This window comes from Nicotiana sylvestris, chromosome 6 (genome assembly GCF_000393655.2).
Source record: "Nicotiana sylvestris chromosome 6, ASM39365v2, whole genome shotgun sequence".
Lineage (NCBI taxonomy): Eukaryota > Viridiplantae > Streptophyta > Magnoliopsida > Solanales > Solanaceae > Nicotiana > Nicotiana sylvestris.
The window spans coordinates 177,764,839-177,784,109 of NC_091062.1; the positions used below are offsets into that span (position 1 = coordinate 177,764,839).

Genomic DNA, 19,271 nt, shown 5'->3' on the forward strand with positions numbered 1-19,271 from the left:
ACTTTTGAAACTGGGCTATTTTTGAATTTCTCCCTAACCGTCATGGTGCTAATTTTTTGGGATTTTAACACATTTGGCGGTCGGTAAAAAATAATTATAATTACTAGCTAAATATATAAAAATATACACTGATTGTGTATATATATAACTTATCAATATAGAAAAAGTATATACTTTTCGGCTATTACTTTAAAAGGTGGTTATACAATATAGATTTTACTATCTTTTTGTTGGTTTAATATTTTGAACTTTACATTTTAAGTATTTACATTAAAGGTAAGAAACTAAACTGAAGAAGCGTAGTGTTTGAAGAAATAAATTGGAAAACTATAAAGTGTTATAAAATAAAGACTGTAAAGTAAAGACAAGTATAGAGAGAAACTGTTATATTATTCGAATTCAAACTGATGTACATAATGAACTGAAATCTCTTCTATTTATAGAAGAAAGGAAGCTGTTGTGTAAGCTGCTACTATACCAGATATGGATAATCTTCTACTGAGAGCAATGTTTATCCATAACGGAGTACTGAAAGGATAAGCTTATTATACCCGATATGGATAATCTTCTACCGGGGGTAATGTTTATCCATAACTGGGTACTGAAAGGATAAGCTTATTATACCCGGTATGGATAATCTTCTACCGGGGATAATATTTATCCATAACTGGGTACTGAAAGGATAAGCTTATTATACCCGGTATGGATAATCTTCTACCGGGGGTAATGTTTATCCATAACCGGGTATCGAAGTGATAAGCTTCTTCAGGAAGCTTATTTCCAATAGAGTACTTAAATAGATAAACATATTTACGGTGGAGTCCCATATGGATAAGCTTCTTCAGGAAGCTTATTTACAACGGAGTACTAAATGAACATCCATAATATAATATATTTATAACACTCCCCCTTGGATGTTCATTAAAAGATAATGTGCCTCATTAAAACCTTACTAGGAAAAACCACGTGGGAAAAAATCCTAGTGAAGGAAAAAGAGTATATAAGGAAAACCCCATGGGAAAAAACCTTAGTAAGGGAAAAAGAGTGCATCGCGTATTTTACTCCCCCTGATGAAAACCTTGTTTCAAATATTTGAGTCTCCGCATTCCAATCTTGTATACCATCTTCTCAAAAGTTGAAGTTGGCAAAGATTTAGTGAATAAATCTGCTGGATTATCACTTGAACGGATTTGTTGCACATCAATGTCACCACTTTTCTGAAGATCGTGTGTGTAGAATAATTTTGGTGAAATGTGCTTCGTTCTATCTCCTTTTATAAATCCTCCCTTCAATTGGGCTATGCATGCAGCATTGTCTTCGTATAAAATTGTGGGTCTTTTCTCACATTCCAAACCACATTTTTCTCGAATAAAATGAATTATTGATCTCAACCATACGCATTCCCTACTTGCTTCATGAATAGCTATTATCTCAGCGTGATTTGAAGAAGTAGCAACAATAGATTGCTTTGTGGAGCGCCATGATATGATAGTACCTCCATATGTAAATACGTAGCCGGTTTGAGATCGAGCTTTATGGGGATCAGATAAATAACCTGCATCTGCATAACCAACAAGGTCTGCACTATCTTTGTTAGCATAAAACAAACCCATATCAAGAGTTCCCTTTAAATATCGCAATATATGCTTAATCCCGTTCCAATGTCTTCGTGTAGGAGAAGAACTATATCTTGCTAGTAAATTAACAGAAAATGCTATGTCAGGCCTTGTAGCATTAGCAAGATACATTAGTGCACCAATTGCACTGAGATAGGGTACTTCGGGACCAAGGAGTTCCTCGTCCTCTTCTGGAGGTCGGAACAAATCCTTATTCACTTCAAGTGATCGAACAACCATTGGTGTACTCAATGGGTGCGCTTTGTCCATGTAAAAGCGTTTTAAGACCCTTTCTGTATAGGCAGATTGATGGATAAAGATCCCGTCTGCTAAATGTTCAATTTGCAGACCAAGACAAAGTTTTGTCTTTCCAAGATCTTTCATCTCAAATTCTTTCTTAAGATATTCAATTGCCTTTTGGAGCTCTTCTGGAGTTCCAACAAGATTTATGTCATCAACATAAACAACAAGTATAACAAATTCTGATGCCATTTTCTTTATAAAAATACATGGACAAATAACATCATTTATGTAACCTTCTTTCAGCAAATATTCACTAAGGCGATTATACCACATGCGCCCAGATTGCTTTAAACCGTACAAAGATCTTTGTAATCTGATTGAATACATTTCCTGAGATTTTGCTTCAGGCATTTTAAATCCTTCAGGGATTTTCATATAAATTTCATTATCAAGTGAACCGTACAGATAAGCTGTAACTACATCCATTAGATGTATTTCAAGCTTTTCATGTAGTGCTAAACTGATGAGATATCGAAATGTTATGGCATCCATAACAGGTGAATATGTTTCATCAAAATCGACTCCAGGTCGTTGTGAGAATCCTTGTGCAACAAGGCGAGCTTTGTATCTTTCAACTTCATTTTTATCATTCCTTTTTCGCACAAAAACCCATTTATGACCAACTGGTTTTATACCAGCAGGTGTTTGGACTACTGGTCCAAAGACCTCTCTTTTAGCAAGTGACTTCAATTCCGATTGAATTGCCTCTTGCCATTTTGGCCAATCAGATCTTTGTCGACATTCTTCGACAGATCGAGGTTCAAGATCCTCACTATCTTGCATAATATTAAGTGCAACATTATATGCAAAAATATTATCCACCACTATTTCAGATCGATTTAAATTAATCCCATCACCGATCGAACTTATTAAAAGTTCCTCACTCACATGAGCTTCGAGTTCATTGATTTCTTCAGGAATCTCAGAACTAATCAGATTTTGGGTCTCTTCAGGAGATCCCTTCATAGTATCGTTTTGATCATTTGTCGATTTTCTTTTTCGAGGATTTCGATCCTTAGAACCCAAAGGCCTACCACGCTTCAGGCGTGCTTTAGGTTCACTATCTCTCATGCTAGTAGATGGTCCTACTGGGACATCAATTCGGATAGGCACATTCTCTGTTGGGATATGTGACTTAGTTATCCTTTTCAAATCAGTAAATGTGTCTGGCATTTGATTTGCTATATTCTGTAAATGGATGATCTTCTGGACCTCCTGATTACATATAGGGGTACGGGGATCAAAGTGAGATAATGATGAAACTTTCCACACAATTTCTCTTTTGATTTCCTTTTTCTCTCCCCCTAATTGTGGGAAATTTGTTTCATCAAACCGACAATCTGCAAATCGAGCAGTAAATAAATCTCCTGTCAATGGTTCAAGATAGCGAATAATAGAGGGTGATTCAAACCCAACATATATTCCTATCCTTCTCTGTGGTCCCATCTTACTACGTTGTGGTGGTGCTACTGGCACATATACAGCACATCCGAAAATTCGTAGATGGGCAATATTTGGTTCATGACCAAAAACTAATTGTGACGGAGAATATTTATTATAATGTGTCGGTCTAAGACGGATAAGTGATGCTGCATGCAAGATAGCATGGCCCCAAACAGTAGTGGGCAATTTTGTTTTCATAAGTAGTGGTCTTGCTATCAATTGCAAGCGTTTAATAAATGACTCTGCAAGGCCATTTTGAGTATGAACATAAGCTACAGGATGTTCAACTTTTATCCCAACGGATAGACAATAATCATCAAAAGCTTGAGATGAGAATTCTCCAGCATTATCAAGGCGAATAGCCTTTATAGGATAATCTGGGAATTGTGCCCTTAATCGAATTATTTGGGCTAATAGCTTTGCAAACGCCAGGTTGCGAGATGATAGTAGGCACACATGAGACCATCTTGAAGATGCATCTATTAGGACCATAAAATATCTAAACAACCCACTTGGTGGGTGAATAGGTCCACATATATCCCCATGTATACGCTCTAAAAAGGCAGGGGATTCAATACCAACCTTCATTGGTGATGGTCTAGTGATCATTTTTCCTTGATAACAAGCATCACAAGAAAATTCGTCATTTGTAAGAATCTTCAAGTTCTTTAATGGATGCCCACTCGAATTTTCAGTAATTCGTCTCATCATTATTGATCCGGGATGGCCCAAACGGCCATGCCAAAGCACAAAAGTATTTGAATCCGTAAACTTCTGGTTTACGATAGAGTGTGCTTCAATTGTACTAATTTTTGAATAGTATAAGCCAGAAGATAAAGTTGGTAACTTTTCTACAATGCATTTCTGGCCAGAAATATTCTTTGTAATACAAAGATATTCCCTGTTCATTTCATCTATTGTCTCAACATGATACCCATTTCGGCGGATATCTATAAAACTCAACAAGTTTCTTCGGGACTTGGAGGAGAACAATGCATTGTCTATAATAAGTTTTGTTCCCTTAGACAGAAATATTATGGCTCTTCCGGAGCCTTCAATCAAACTTATATTACCAGAAATTGTTGAAACATTTGCTTTTTCCTTATGCAAATAAGAAAAGTATTTCTGATCGTTGAATATGGCATGAGTTGTTCCACTATCAATAACACAAATATCTTCATGATTTGTCTTTGATCCAAACATAATTTGAGGGTTATCCATATTCTTCAAAATAACATAAATAAAATATATTATAGTAAACATCATTATCAAAGCATAACTTTTATTTATGTACAACAATTACATAACCATACTATCTATTACAAACAACAAAAATTAAAATATTTACATTTCTACAGATTCACTACCGATTACATGACTTGTTTCTCCTTCTGGGAGTGCAAAGTAATCAGCTACATCCAAATGCATGAAGTCTAAATTATCTTCAGAAATAAAATTTGCTTCAGCATTTTTCTCTGTCTTCTTCAGGGAGGCTTGATAAAGCTCAACCAGGTGCTTTGGCGTACGACAAGTACGTGACCAGTGCCCTTTTCCTCCACATCTATAGCATGCATTTTCTGCATTTGGCGCTTGCACCGCTTCATGCTTTTGTTCCTTCCTTTTCCACTGCTGGTGGTGAGGAGGCTTCTTTGGTGCATTATTATTACCATGATTGGGGTTTCTTCCCCGACCACGGCCATGACCACGACTGGGGCCACGGACCTCTTCCACGTTTAGCTTGGTGGAAGTTCGTCTCATTCACTTCAGGGAATGGACAAGAACCAATAGGTCGACTTTCATGATTTTTCATTAATAGCCCATTATGTTGCTCTGCTATAAGAAGATGTGAGATAAGTTCAGAATACTTTTTAAATCCCATCTCTCGATATTGCTGCTGCAGGAGCATATTCGAGGCATGAAAAGTGGTGAAAGTTTTCTCCAACATATCATGATCAGTAATATTATCACCACATAATTTCAATTGGGAAATAATTCTGAACATAGCAGAATTATACTCACTGATAGATTTAAAATCTTGTAGCCTTAGATGAGTCCAATCATAACGTGCCTGTGGAAGAACGACCATCTTCAGGTGGTCATATCTATCTTTCAAATTATTCCACAGTATGACTGGATCTTTAATAGTGAGATATTCCATTTTCAGGCCCTCATCAAGGTGATGGCGTAGGAATATCATTGCTTTGGCACGGTCTTGGTTTGATGCCTGATTTTTATCCTTGATGGTGTCTGCCAGACCCATCACATCAAGATGAATTTCAGTATCAAGCACCCAAGACATGTAGCTTTTGCCCGATATATCCAGGGCTACAAATTCAAGTTTAGAAAGATTTGACATTATTTAGGAAAAGAAAGTTCTTACCTCTAATACTTTCAGAGTATTTGCTCGAGATGTCAGAGTCTCGTGCTGATAACGTGTTATAAAATAAAGACTGTAAAGTAAAGACAAGTATAGAGAGAAACTGTTATATTATTCGAATTCAAGCTGATGTACATAATGAACTGAAATCTCTTCTATTTATAGAAGAAAGGAAGCTGCTGTGTAAGCTGCTACTATACCAGATATGAATAATCTTCTACTGAGAGCAATGTTTATCCATAACGGAGTACTGAAAGGATAAGTTTATTATACCCGATATGGATAATCTTCTACCGGGGGTAATGTTTATCCATAACTAGGTACTGAAAGGATAAGCTTATTATATCCGATATGGATAATCTTCTACAGGGGGTAATGTTTATCCATAACTGGGTACTGAAAGGATAAGCTTATTATATCCGGTATGGATAATCTTCTACCGGGGGTAATATTTATCCATAAATGGGTACCAAAGTGATAAGCTTCTTCAGGAAGTTTATTTCCAATAGAGTACTAAATAGATAAACATATTTACGGTGGAGCCCCATATGGATAAGTTTCTTCAAGAAGCTTATTTACAACGGAGTACTAAATGAACATTCATAATATAATATATTTATAACACAAAAGGTCTTTATAGAACACATGATGATTGACGAGAAAAAATATAAGTACACACGGACGAAATTAGAATCTCAAGGTTTATTAACATTAAAAAAATTCAACAAACAACTTAACAACAAATAGCCTAAATTCGAGACCACACATTTAAAACCGCAATCATAAAGTAAAACCAATACGACGTAGTTGTGACATAATATGCTTGTCTTTCTTTTCAAGCATTTGTTGTTTCCGAAAAATCCCTTTCCAAAGAATTAACCCAAATAGCTATCCACCCTACCACTTAAACTAATAGTAGTCGGTGAATGCTATAGTAGTCGTTTATATATTATATACGTATAGTTGTGTATAATTAATATATAATCTGTGTATATGACTAAAAAAAGTAAACAATTAATATGACCGGCTATTTGTGTAAAAATACACTGTCCAATTATGTGCCAGGGTCATTGGGCTTTTATTTCATACTCACTAGTGGAAATGGGCCAATGAGTTGAACACTTGAACTTATGGGGCATTTGCATCTATACCAATTTTTTGTATCACGTTTAACTTGTGCCCGCGTTGCAAAAAAAAATTTGCAAGCGTACCCGCTTTTTCGCATAACTTCAGCATTCTAGTAGTTGGGCCTGAAGTTCAGCTCTAGAGTTGAAGTTTTTGTTTTGTAACTGTCGAACTTCAGCTCTAGAGCTGAAGTTTTTGTTTGTAAGCTTCAACTCTAGAGCTGAAGTTTTTGTTTTTTAACTATCGAACTTCAGCTTTATAGCTGAAGTTTTTGTTTGTAAGCTAGAGTTGAAGTTTTTATTTTGTAACTGTCAAATTTCAGCTCTAGAGCTGAAGTTTTTGTTTTGTAACTGTCGAACTTCAGCTCTAGAGCTGAAGTTTTTGTTTGTAACTGGCCTAGAGCTGAAGTTTTTATTTTTTAACTATCGAACTTCAGCTCTAGAGCTGAAATTTTTGTTTTGTAACTGTCGAACTTCAGCTCTAGAGCTGAAGTTTTTGTTTGTAACTGGCGAACTTCAGCTCTAGAGCTGAAGTTTTTTCTGAAAAAATAAGCTTTTTATGTTATCATCTGCTTTAAATGCAGCAACCTCATTTCGTCTAACTCACACTCAGCTTTGCTCAGCCATTTTTATTGCTAAGCAACTGATATTCGAAAATACAAAACAATTAGGAAATCCTTATGAGGATTTATCTTTATGATATGTTGGAGTCGAAGTCTGGCTTATAGATTCAATTACAACTTTAAAATAAGAGAATGACAACGATAAATGATAATGGTGTGTAATGCAGTAAAAGAGAAGCAACACAGAAAAAGCATTCCACTTTGAAATGAAAACAACAAAGACTCAGACTACCAAGAACAGTAATGATCCCTAAGATGACATATTCAAAAGATTCAGTAGCTCCACCACACTGTAGAATCTCAGACAACCACCAAGGAACTTGCATTCACAGGTTATATACATAGCCGTAACAGATTTCTTGCAGAAAAGGGAGAAGGAGAAGTTTGAGAAAGAAGAGGCGGATATAACTTTGAGGAGGAGAAGGAGGAGGAGAAAGGGGGCTGAAGTTGTTTAAAAAATGGGTACAAGTTAAAAGTTTTAAAAAAATGGGTATAGATTAAATGGTATTTGGTCGCCCGTGCAATTTTTACGAACTTATGCCAGGGTCGTTGGGCTTTTCTATCTAGGGTTTTACTCTTGGGCTTCTAAGAAGAAGCTCGTTTCCAGTACTTGGCTGTTCGGTTATCTAACGTACCTCGCATATATTTCAACTATTTTAGTTGTTCTTTTTCCTTTTCTTTTTTGTAGGATGCTTATACAGTCAACACCCTGTACCTAAGTGGCCTTATTGGTCCACTATGCGTTCAATACTCACTAATCGCCAAACAAGCAATGGTGTTTTAGATTGTACGGAAAAGAACCACTGGCAGCAGCATCATTTCTAGTTTTAAACAAATTTATACAGTGGGAAACTAAGTTTACCTCCATATTTTACTATAAATAATACAAAAAATAGCACAACTTGAAGCATTAGTCTGCTTTACCAACCCCTGGGTACAGAATTCCTACAAGTATAGCCGTTCACTTCCTTAAGATAACAAGAGCTGTGATCATGGTGAGAATGAAACTTAACAACACTCTAAGACCAACGTGTAGTTTGGTCTTCCTGTCGAGGATTTTCAAGCTAACTATTTCAGGTTAGATTGAGGTTGGAAGTTCTGCAATACAAAACTTAATCTTCCTTGTCTTGTTTGTCTCCAGAACGAAGTGGTTGTCTGTCTTCCGGCTGAGAGGTGGAGCTGCTCGGATAATCTCCCTCATCTCTTGTACCAACCCTTAAGGGCTCCTCTTTTAAAGATTGGATGATCATCACCACTGCGACCACAAACACTATGATTGTTACTGTTCCAACTCCGATCATTGAGTTCACGAATCCCATGAAAGAAGCAGAGCTAATACGTTTCTGAATAACATTTCCATCTTTGTATCCTTGAATAAATTGTGTAATTTGGGACCCCTGATCTTCATCTTCAATACTGTCCGAGCCAACAACCTGTTGCATGAGTACTATTTTTAATTTTACTGATTTAGTCAAAAGGGACTTGTTCTAGATTATGTGTAACTACTTGTTCACTCCCGATCAGTCACTGAAAATTAGAAGTATGTAGCCTGCATAGATATTATTCAAAAAAAGCATCTCACAGACTCGGATTAAAAACGTGATAAAATTTCATCCACTGAAATGATGCCATTTAAAATGTATGCTCAAGTACTGTTTATCCCTGTTGCTTATTTCAGTCAGCGCATTAAGCAAAAATGATTAAGAGTCCATGGTTCACTTTAGTCCATAAGTTGAAGGCATTATATTTTAGCCGTGTTGTACTAGCAGGAAGTCCAGACTCCAAACATAAAGCACGTTAACCTAAATTATATTTCCTACACTTGATAAGGGTCCACAAACATGCAATGCCTAGAGTGGACATGGATAATACTCAAGTTCATACTGCCACTTCCTCTTTGGCTTCACCATAATGCATCTCTCTATTTGCAGGATTCTTTTTGAAGAATAATATATTTCCCAAAGCCAATGCCAATAGATTGTTTCAACTCGCTAACTAATTAGGAAGCCAGGTAAGTCTACATCTAAGAGTTACTCGTACTCAGGCATCAAGGAAACATAAGTGCACACAAAAGATGTAATAACAGAGTCTAGAAAAAGATCATATCCAGTTAGCTCAGCATACAAGGACTCGAAGAATTAAGAGGGATCTCAAATCAATTTATGGCCTTGGAAACACATTTGGAAAGTAAAGATACCATACATAGTCGCATGATTTACTTGGCTGGTGGCCAATGAAGCAGTGCTCACTCAGGAAAATTTAAGGAAAAGAGGACTGCCAATTTGCTCAAGATGTTATCTGTGTGGACAAGATGCAGAGACAATTAGCAATCTGTTTCTACATTGTAGAGTAACGAGCCAATTGTGGGAGTTATTCGGTTGAGTTGATTTGGGTGTTGATTGTTGTTGTGGGGTCTTATAAATCTGTTCATCAATCTCAGGGGTATTAGATGGACAATGCCAGGAAGACCTTATGAACTTTTGTCTAGTTGGAAAACTGGGGGAAGCGCTACATCCAACAAAGACAGATGGAAAATTGTCCTGGCAGCTATTTGGTGGACTGTTTGGAAAGAGAGGAATTCTAGATGCTTTGAAGATACAAGTAGCTCTACATAGAAGATTGAAATGAATTGTATTCTTCTGTTTAGTTTTTGGTGTAAACAAGAATATATAGATGGTCAGGTTTCAATCTTAGAAGTTTGTAAGAAGAACAAGGATTTTTGGTTTCTGCTTTTTGTTTCAGCATTTCAAGATGTAAATTTGGGTTTCCAGTACAAACTCTGTGCTGATGATTTGATTAATATATTGGATACATTTCCTTCTCCAAAAAAAAAAAAAAAGATCATATCCACAGTTTTAACCACTTGACATAGCTCTACAATATTTGTGCGACTGAAATTTTTGGGTGGTAATTTTTTAACTATGAGAGACTGAAGACAGAGAGAGGACATTTCTAAGATTTAAAGAGAAACAGGAAAACATGCTTGCCACTAAGTCAACTATTCAAAAGCCTAACATGAAAAGGGAGGAAAAAAAAGTAATTGAACTTACTGAAAAGTACTCCTCATCTCCGTCCCAAACAACCATTTTTGGCAGTTTAGTTTTCTTAGAAACTTCAAATGATTCAGCAAACTCTTGCCATTGCTTGAACCCAACAAAAACAAACATGAAGTCGCGGTTTGCAGATGCAGCAGCTTTCAGGAGTTTCACTAATCCCTTAGACCTCTCATCAGTTTCATCTTCCAAAATCGTCAGAATAACTTTCCTCTCATCATCTTTCAGCAACCTCAGAGTTTCTTCAGTAATGGGCAAAGCCAGCGGGAGCAAACTCTGCTTGATATAATCCTCAAGGAATTTTTCTGTGATCCATAGCAGGAAGAAGGTTCAGATATTCACCATTATTTCATAAAAATCTTCAAGAAACAAATTCAGCTGCAGATTCTTAAATCATCCTTTTTAAAGGCACTATAACTAGCAGTAGGTTTTTGGACACACTGAAATTTAAGAACTTACTGCTGTCTCCCAGCAATTTTTCATGGCACTATATGCTTGATCCACATTGTTTAAGTACATAGCAGGACCTGGAGAGTGACTAATACATTATTGTTGACATCTGCTTTAAAGTGACACCATAAGGGCCAATGCCTTGAACAAAAGCAAGTTTTTAAAACACAGTGCAGGTGCTATTGTTATTATGTGTCTAAATATGGCAAGATTCTTGTTTGCGCAGTTGCTTCCCAAGGGATGAACAAGTGTTAATTGTTATTTGTTTCTAGAAGGATGAGATACTATCTTCATAAGCAGGGTGAGATTTTAATTAATTCCAAAGCCTAATATGACAGTTGATGAAAAGCTAACCTTCAAAGGGGCCATAGAAGATGCTTTGCTCATCATAGTTTGGATGACGAGCTACCAAAGCAGGTATTTTGTCAAAATCATAGAACTCCATGGTTTTATCCGAGAAATCTTTTGCCACAGAAAACCATGCTCTTTTCTTGTATTTTACTGCAAAATGTGATATAGCAGATTCATTCAAACCAAAGCCTATGAATATAGGAAAGCTAGTGCCGGCTGCTTCAACAAATTCACTAATAGCTGAGTCAGAATTCAGTATTGCCACATCAGGAGCAACAAACTTCTTCAAGAATCGTACAAGTAAATCTGCTTTTCTTGGTCCATAGTAATCTGTTGGAACTCCATGCATAAATATCTTCAAAGTTGGATATCCACTGCATTGAGACCAAAAGAAAAAAAGAGAGAAACAAAGAAAAAAGAATTACTTCAATATCTTCTTATAAAATAATAATAATAATAATAATAATAATAATAATAATAATAATAATAATAAGTACTTCAGTATCTTTTAATTCCATAAGCAAGGAAGGAACTGATCTAATTTCCGTAAAGCATGTGCATTCCTGCAGCTCAGCATAGTTTTTATTTATTTGTTCAAGGGAGAGCAAAGAGCATCTAATAAGTCTTCCATTGGAAGCTTTTCAGTTTCCACACTCTCGCGGAAAAACAAAATTGAATTGCGCAACAGCTGAACTCTCGGGATAATACAGCCTCATTTAAAATAATGACGGTTCAGAAAGTACATCAGAACCCAATTTCAAAATTTCCCAATTAAAAAACTCGATCCCGTTACGACTTGTCTTATCTTTTGTCCATCAGTTTTAACTCTCCTGATTACACCCTCCCCCCTATATGTCACCTGGCTACTCCGCCTCTCCAACAGACTTGACAAAGGATACTTCCTACTCCAGCTTATAACATGAGTCCCCAAAAATAACCACAGAAGTATCAGCACTATATAAGCACGAGAGACAACAACAACAACAACAACAACAACCTAGTAAAATTCCACAAGTGGGGTCTAGGGAGGGTAGTGTGTACGCAGACCTTACCCCTACCTCGAAGGGGTAGAGAGGCTGTTTCCAAAAGACCCTCGGCTCAAGATAATAAAAAGACAAAAAGAGAGAATATTAGATTCACCACGGAAATCATAGGAAAAATTGGAACATAAAATACAGGGAAAAAAAATGCAAAGCAAAAACGATGGCTAGTAAATGGATCCTGCGTCGAAAATAGAAAATAGTAAGACACGACATTGCCCCTAGCTATCTTAGACAAAACCCTACCGGACTAGGCTCACAAAGGTACAAAGTAACGCAAGACTCAACTACCTCCTAGCCTACAACCGTAATACTCGACCTCCACAACTTCCTATCAAGTGTCATGTCCTCGGAAATCTGAAACTTCGCCATATCCTGCATGATCACCTCTCTCCAATACTTCTCAGGCCGCCCTCTACCTCTTCTCGTGCCTTCCACAACCAGCCGCTCACACCTCCTTACTGTAGCATCTGGGCTTCTCCTCTGTACATGCCCGAACCATCTGAGCCTCGCTTCCCGCATCTTGTCATCAATGGGAGCCACGTACACCTTCTCCCGTATATCATCATTCCTAATCTTATCCATCCTAGTGTGCCCGCACATCCACCTCAACATCCTCATTTCTGCTACTTTCATCTTTTGGATATGTGAGTTCTTAACAGGCCAACACTCAGCCCCATACATCATGGCCGGTCTAACCACCGCTTTATAGAACTTACCTTTAAGTATCGTTGGCACTCTCTTGTCACACAAGACTCCAGATGCTAACCTCCACTTCATCCATCCTACCCCAATACGGTGTGTGACATCCTCGTCGATCTCCCCTCCCACGTGGATAACCGAACCAAGGTACTTGAAGCTGCCTCTACTTGGGATAACCTGTGACTCAAGCCTCACATCCACGTCCACTTCCCCCGGCTCAGCGTTGAACTTACACTCGAGGTATTCCGTCTTCGTTCTGCTTAGCTTGAAACCCTTAGACTCCAGGGTCTGTCTCCAAACTTCCAATCTCTCGTTAACACCGGCCCGTAACTCATTAATCAGAACTATGATGAGTCACAGAAAGAGGAAAGAACAATATAGATGAAGATCCTAGACTGAGAGAGGACAGAAACAAAGGAGACCATATTATAATCAGAGGTAGAACTAATGGAGGTTCAAGGGAAAGGAAAGACAAAAGAGGACATGGCAGAATGTACTGACATGGAAGATAGATGTGGCAGGGCCCTCAATAAGCTTTCAGCATCTAGCCTTTTTTGCTTATCAACTTCAGTGTCTTGTAACTCCTCTACTTCCAAACACATATTATCTGCTTTTTATGCATGTGCATACGTAAAAAATTGCCCATATGGTACATTTAAGATAGTAAAAACAAAATCCAAGTTTTAAAGCAAACTGTTGTGATCACTATCACTTCAGGAAGGAATGGTTAATTGGCTGGGAAATCCGGAATCAGCCTCTTAGATCTGTGGCCTGCACTGCACTACTGAGTTTGACATCTATTTTGATTATGAATATCACTAAATGATAGCCCTCGAAGAATGATAAGAAAAATGTCTTATCGAATTAATGAATAACTACTCTTCTTCTCAGTTCTTGCAAACCTGATTAAACAGATGCAGTTCATACATTGTAAAACTAATATCAAAAAATGATTTAATGATATAAGGTCAAGGCACACGTACTCGATGTCATATTTTGAACCAACACGTTTGTATTTGTCAGCATCTATTTTTGCAATAACTAGGGGCTGCTTCAATTCAGCAAGAATGCGAGCAGTTTTGTCCAACTGCAAAGAACTTAAACTTTGTCAGATTGCTAGAGGTCAAAATTCCAAAAATTCAGAAAAATCACATGAAATCACACAAAATTCCAACTGCAAAGAACTTAAACTTAAGTTAACCCAAGTTATCCTGGAAGTCTGGAAGACAATGCTGTTCGCATTCTATACTTCTAGCAGAGTACACAATAAAGAGGTTCTTTTCTTGAGAAGAGAAGCAAATATTGAAGGCAATATTAAATGCAAAAAAAAAAAAAAAAAAAAAAAAAAATTGGAGGGGGGAGGGGCTCATTGTAGTTTAAGATATGATTGATATTAAGATTATCAATGTATATAAAGAACCATTGCAACCTCATCTCTCAAGCAGTTCCATATGGCCAACCAGCAAAACACTCTCCTCCCACACTAACACAGAAGCCATCTAACAGAGAGATAATACTCTTAGGGTCGTTTGGTTCAAGTACTAGTTATAGAAATTATAATGCAGGACTTGTATGCGGTGAATAATAACATACACATTATTATGCAGGCGAATAATAATGTAGGGATTACTTTCACAAAATGAATGAAAATCCAAATCTATGTATTGCCTACATGACATAATCATTCTAGAGGCTAGTTACCTTTTCGCTGGAAAGTATGCAACCTTTTTAAATTTAGTTGGATAATCTTTTATAAATTAAGGTAGAAATGCAACCGTCCGTAGTTCTTTCTTTGTCTCTTTTTCTACTGTAACTATCACTTGCTTCAGAAAATATCTAACCATGTTTCGTTTCTTTCCCAAAAAGGTAAACAAACATAGCATTTGGACCTTACAAAAACAATTACGGTGTCCATCCACCAGTAAATTTATATGTTTGACTGTACAGCAAACGGCATTTGATCAAAAACAAACACAACCATTTGCAATTTCATATTAATGACCATGCCAATAGCTAATCAGTTGCAATTTTTTTTTTTAATTTTATATCAGGTATTCAGTTTCTATAGTTAGCCCCAAATATTTGCTCCTTAACCTCTTGAAATAAAAGGATTACAATTTGAAGGTAATGGATATAAAGTTGAAGATAATAATGGAAATTTCCTTTTCAAAATTCAAAATTAAAAACTGGCGCATGTTCTTCAGTATAAAGGAGGTTTCAATCTGCCTTCTCTGATAGACCAAGCAATAACACTTGCGACATCCAGACTAAGTATCATATCTAGGAAAGAGATCGCAAAAGCCCTGAAGTAGGGACAAAAGCTGCAATTAGCCCCTCTATGATTTATACTCCGATTTGGCACCCAAGTGCATGGTCTAGTAGTGCTCAAAGATCAAGGTTCAAAACCCATCAGAGACAAAAAGACCAGGTTATTCTTCCTATCTGCCTAATCCTTAGTGGACAAAGTTACTCGGTACTTGTATTGGGGGACATAGCAGTACCTAGTGAAATAGTCTGAGTGTGCACAAGCTGGCTCGAACACTACTATCATAAAAAGAGAAAAGATCTATAGTCTAATTTAGATTACATATTCCAGCAAAAGTATCAAACTCTCATTATATGCTTATTCTAGTTTTGCAGTTCTTAATTCATTCAACTCATTGGCTTGTCTTCTTTGTAATTGAGGTCAATTATCACGTATACCTGATTTGCTCTTACTCACACTTAAACTAAAGAAAAGCAACTGTATTTATTGCAGTTATCCACTTACAACAGTAAGTAAAGTACTTTGCACCTACGACTGACTACACTCAAGCAGGACCTTAATTCAATTAAAGTACAGGTCTCTGATATATGCTTAAATCAGCTATAAATCGCAAGTAGAAAGTAAAATAGTTGACTAAATAAATAAATAAATACGAAATCATCAGATATGATCCCGACCAATTAAAAAAGGAAATGGACCTCAGGAGCAAGACGTTTGCAGTGGCCACACCAAGGAGCATAGAAATCGACGAGAATATAATCGAAGGTGGAAATTGCGGCATCGAAGTTGGATTCACCAAGCTCCAATACTTTCCCGCCGTCAACGGCGAACTGTTGCTGCTTCTGCTGCTCCGTCTCCGCCGCCGCGATCGACGGCAATGACGCCGGAGCTAAGAGGAGGAAGATGGAGACAGAGAGAAAAAGCATATTCATTTCAAATTGTAGCAGTTGAATGAAAATGAATGATGGGATCTAAACACTTAGATTTGGTTCTTTTTCTGTTTATTTCATTGTGCCACTTTGATGTAGACGAGAATTTAGCTTCGGCCTTCGAGGTCTGTTCAATTGATTTTCTTCTTCAAATAATTTACTAAAAGAAAATATGAATTTTAAAGTAAACTCTAAAAAGAGAAATAAATATTACCTCTATCTACTTTATACCACTATATTGTTGTTTGAAAAGTAAAACAATGTAGTATTTTTTTTTAAAATAGGTTTATTGTAACATGTTTATATTAATAATTTCAGGATTATATAATCGTGATTTTATTATTACATTTCCAATGTGGGATAGTTAACATAAAAATTTAGTATAACATTCATGTCGTTGTAAGTAGAGGTGTCAATGGTTCGGTTTGTTATTTTATAAAATTTGTATCATACCAATTTTTCGGTTATTCTATTATATATAATAAAAATTAGACTTTTCAAAACCGTCTCAATCATGTCGGTTTCTCTTCGGTATCGCTACGGTTCGGTTAATTTTCGATTTTTTTTAATATCATGTAAAATTCATCAGTAGAAGTAGAATGCAATAACATACGTTCTTTTATAGGACTTAGCAAAACTCTCTAGACATTTTTACTGTTTAAAGGGTGATAAATTAAAAAAAATGGCTAGAGTATAAATCCATCAACTATTCTACAACAACGTAAAAGAAATCAAACAAAGGCAAAGAAAATATAAATCACACGAGTTGAAAGATATACCAGGTTGGGACTCAAGAATAAAGTCTATAGAAGATTAAATATTCAAAAAGATAAATCTAAATTATATGAAAAGAAACATATTCAATACATTGTAGTTTGCTACTCATAATTGCTAGAATACTTTGTGTCTTGCTAATAAAGATACTTGAAATAACTTAGTTTAAGTAGAAGTAGCACAATAGGTTTTAGGAATTAGTATTTTGAGTTTAATTACTTGTTGGCTTGTAATAGTTTTTATAATTCCAAGGCCTAAAGAAAATTTAATGCATTATTATTTTTAAACTTACTAAATAAATATATTTTCCACATGTAAAATTTATTCGATACGGTTCGGTATTTTTCCGGTTTATTTTTATAAAATAAAAAACCTACCCTAATTATCGGTACGGTTATAGATTTATATCAAAACCTACGGTTTCTTAAAAAGAAACCTAAAAATCGGTTCGGTGCGGTACGGTTCGATCGGTTTAGTCGGTTTTCGAATATCCATTGACACCCCTAGTTGTAAGTTAGTACCCATAATTGTCACACCTCTTATTTACTACACCCGAGGGTATATATAAGGAGTTTTCCGATTAAAGTGACATTATTCGAAATGGGATTATTTATTTATTTTATTCAGAGTCGCCATTTGGGATGGTTTGTTTTCTGGTGTCCCTAGTCACCGGTTTATTTTAAAATCCCAAATCGAGGAAATTGGACTTTCCTTTTGAAGTCTGCGAACCAGAAATTCTAAGTAAGGAATTCTGTTAACCCGGGAGAAGGTGTTAGGCATTCCCGAGTTCCGTGGTTCTAGCACGGTCGCTTAAACCATTATAATTGGCCTATTATTTGATTTTAATACATGTTTTAGCCTATGGTATAATTTTAAATTATCAATCACTTTAATTAATTTTAAAGAAGATTTAACGTCGTCTAAAACATGTCTTTGGACCGCGCCACATGAAATGCACCCACAATCCGAAACACATTTATTCAACGTTATTAAGATTTGGATTTGGGTCACATAAAATGCGCACCCGAATTTAAGAAGGTAATATTATTAAAATAACGCGCCTAAAGCAACTATGCGTTGTTAACTTTGCGAGGGCCATGAAAATTTGCTAAATGGCTCGCCTCGGATTCTAAGGATTAAAATCGATTAAGTGAGGGCCATCATGCTTCGACTAATTAACGAAATCTAAATCATTATGCACTAAAGAGTTGGGATTTTTAACCTTTTTTTAAATCTAATGCTCATACTAGCCTAAACAGAAACTTTCGCGTTAAAGAAAAGGACAGATCTGATTGTTAACTGGCTCATGCCATCTTCAGCAAATGAAAAGGAAATTTGAAACAAGCAGGCCCGATATGATGAAGCCTGCAACTCCGTTTTAAGTGGCCTCATGATCCAAAGCCCAAAGAATAGCCCAATCTTTTGAGAACTAAGGCCTGAGGAAGACCAGACTCGAGTTCGAGTCTCTTGGCGCATAAATGGCAGCTGAAATCAGAAATATTGACATGGTACCAACAGAGCATTCAATAACAATCAATCATGCTAGAATCAACCTTCAACTAATTTCAAAAGACAATTTCAAATGTGCTTAAAACTCTGTTCAATACCTATAATTGACAAATAGAATTGTATGGGACTCTCCAATGAACAAATGCAAATCTAAACATCAATCTTAAACTAAATATATTTTTAAAAAAAGCACATCATAAATAAGTCAATGCACAACTTGACTCTTAAAGTAACTTGAATCATTTTCCTTTTCTTTTAAGCATGACTTCTATTCATTACTACTTAAGAAACATTCAGTTACCTATTGCATGAATGCAATGCTATTGAAATACAACGAAATATGTTGTAATAACCAGATGCATTACATAGCAGGAAGAGACCTAATAGAATCTGCACGATCTAACATGGTCGAATGCACAATCTAACTACTGATGTGACCAAACTAGTTATTCATCGAGTTTTCCAGAATAATGCAAGATAAACAACATCTAGCTACAAGATACTTGATAGAAAATTGATTTCCCATTGAGTACAACCAAATATAGCTCTCAGAAGGGTATTGTCAGCATCCAGCAGAATTCAATGCACTAGATAACTCAATAATTCAAAAAAAAAGATGATGAAATTAAGCTATGAACAAAACAAGTTGAGACTGTGCTTAAAACTCCCAATTTCCATTTCATACTTCAACTCAAGCTTCACATTAAATAG

At 36.2% G+C, this 19,271-nt stretch overlaps 1 protein-coding gene across 1 annotated transcript; it reads right to left on the reverse strand.

The window, feature by feature from the left end:
- Positions 1–8,278: 8,278 nt before the first annotated feature.
- LOC104227238 (protein disulfide isomerase-like 5-2) lies at positions 8,279–16,412 on the reverse strand. The gene is made up of 5 exons (XM_009779443.2): positions 16,047–16,412; positions 14,066–14,169; positions 11,344–11,714; positions 10,537–10,844; positions 8,279–8,919 (listed from the first exon to the last, which is right to left on the reverse strand). The coding sequence occupies exons 1-5, from the start codon at positions 16,278–16,280 to the stop codon at positions 8,599–8,601; spliced, it is 1,338 nt and encodes a 445-aa protein (XP_009777745.1). The 5' UTR covers positions 16,281–16,412; the 3' UTR covers positions 8,279–8,598.
- Positions 16,413–19,271: the final 2,859 nt, after the last annotated feature.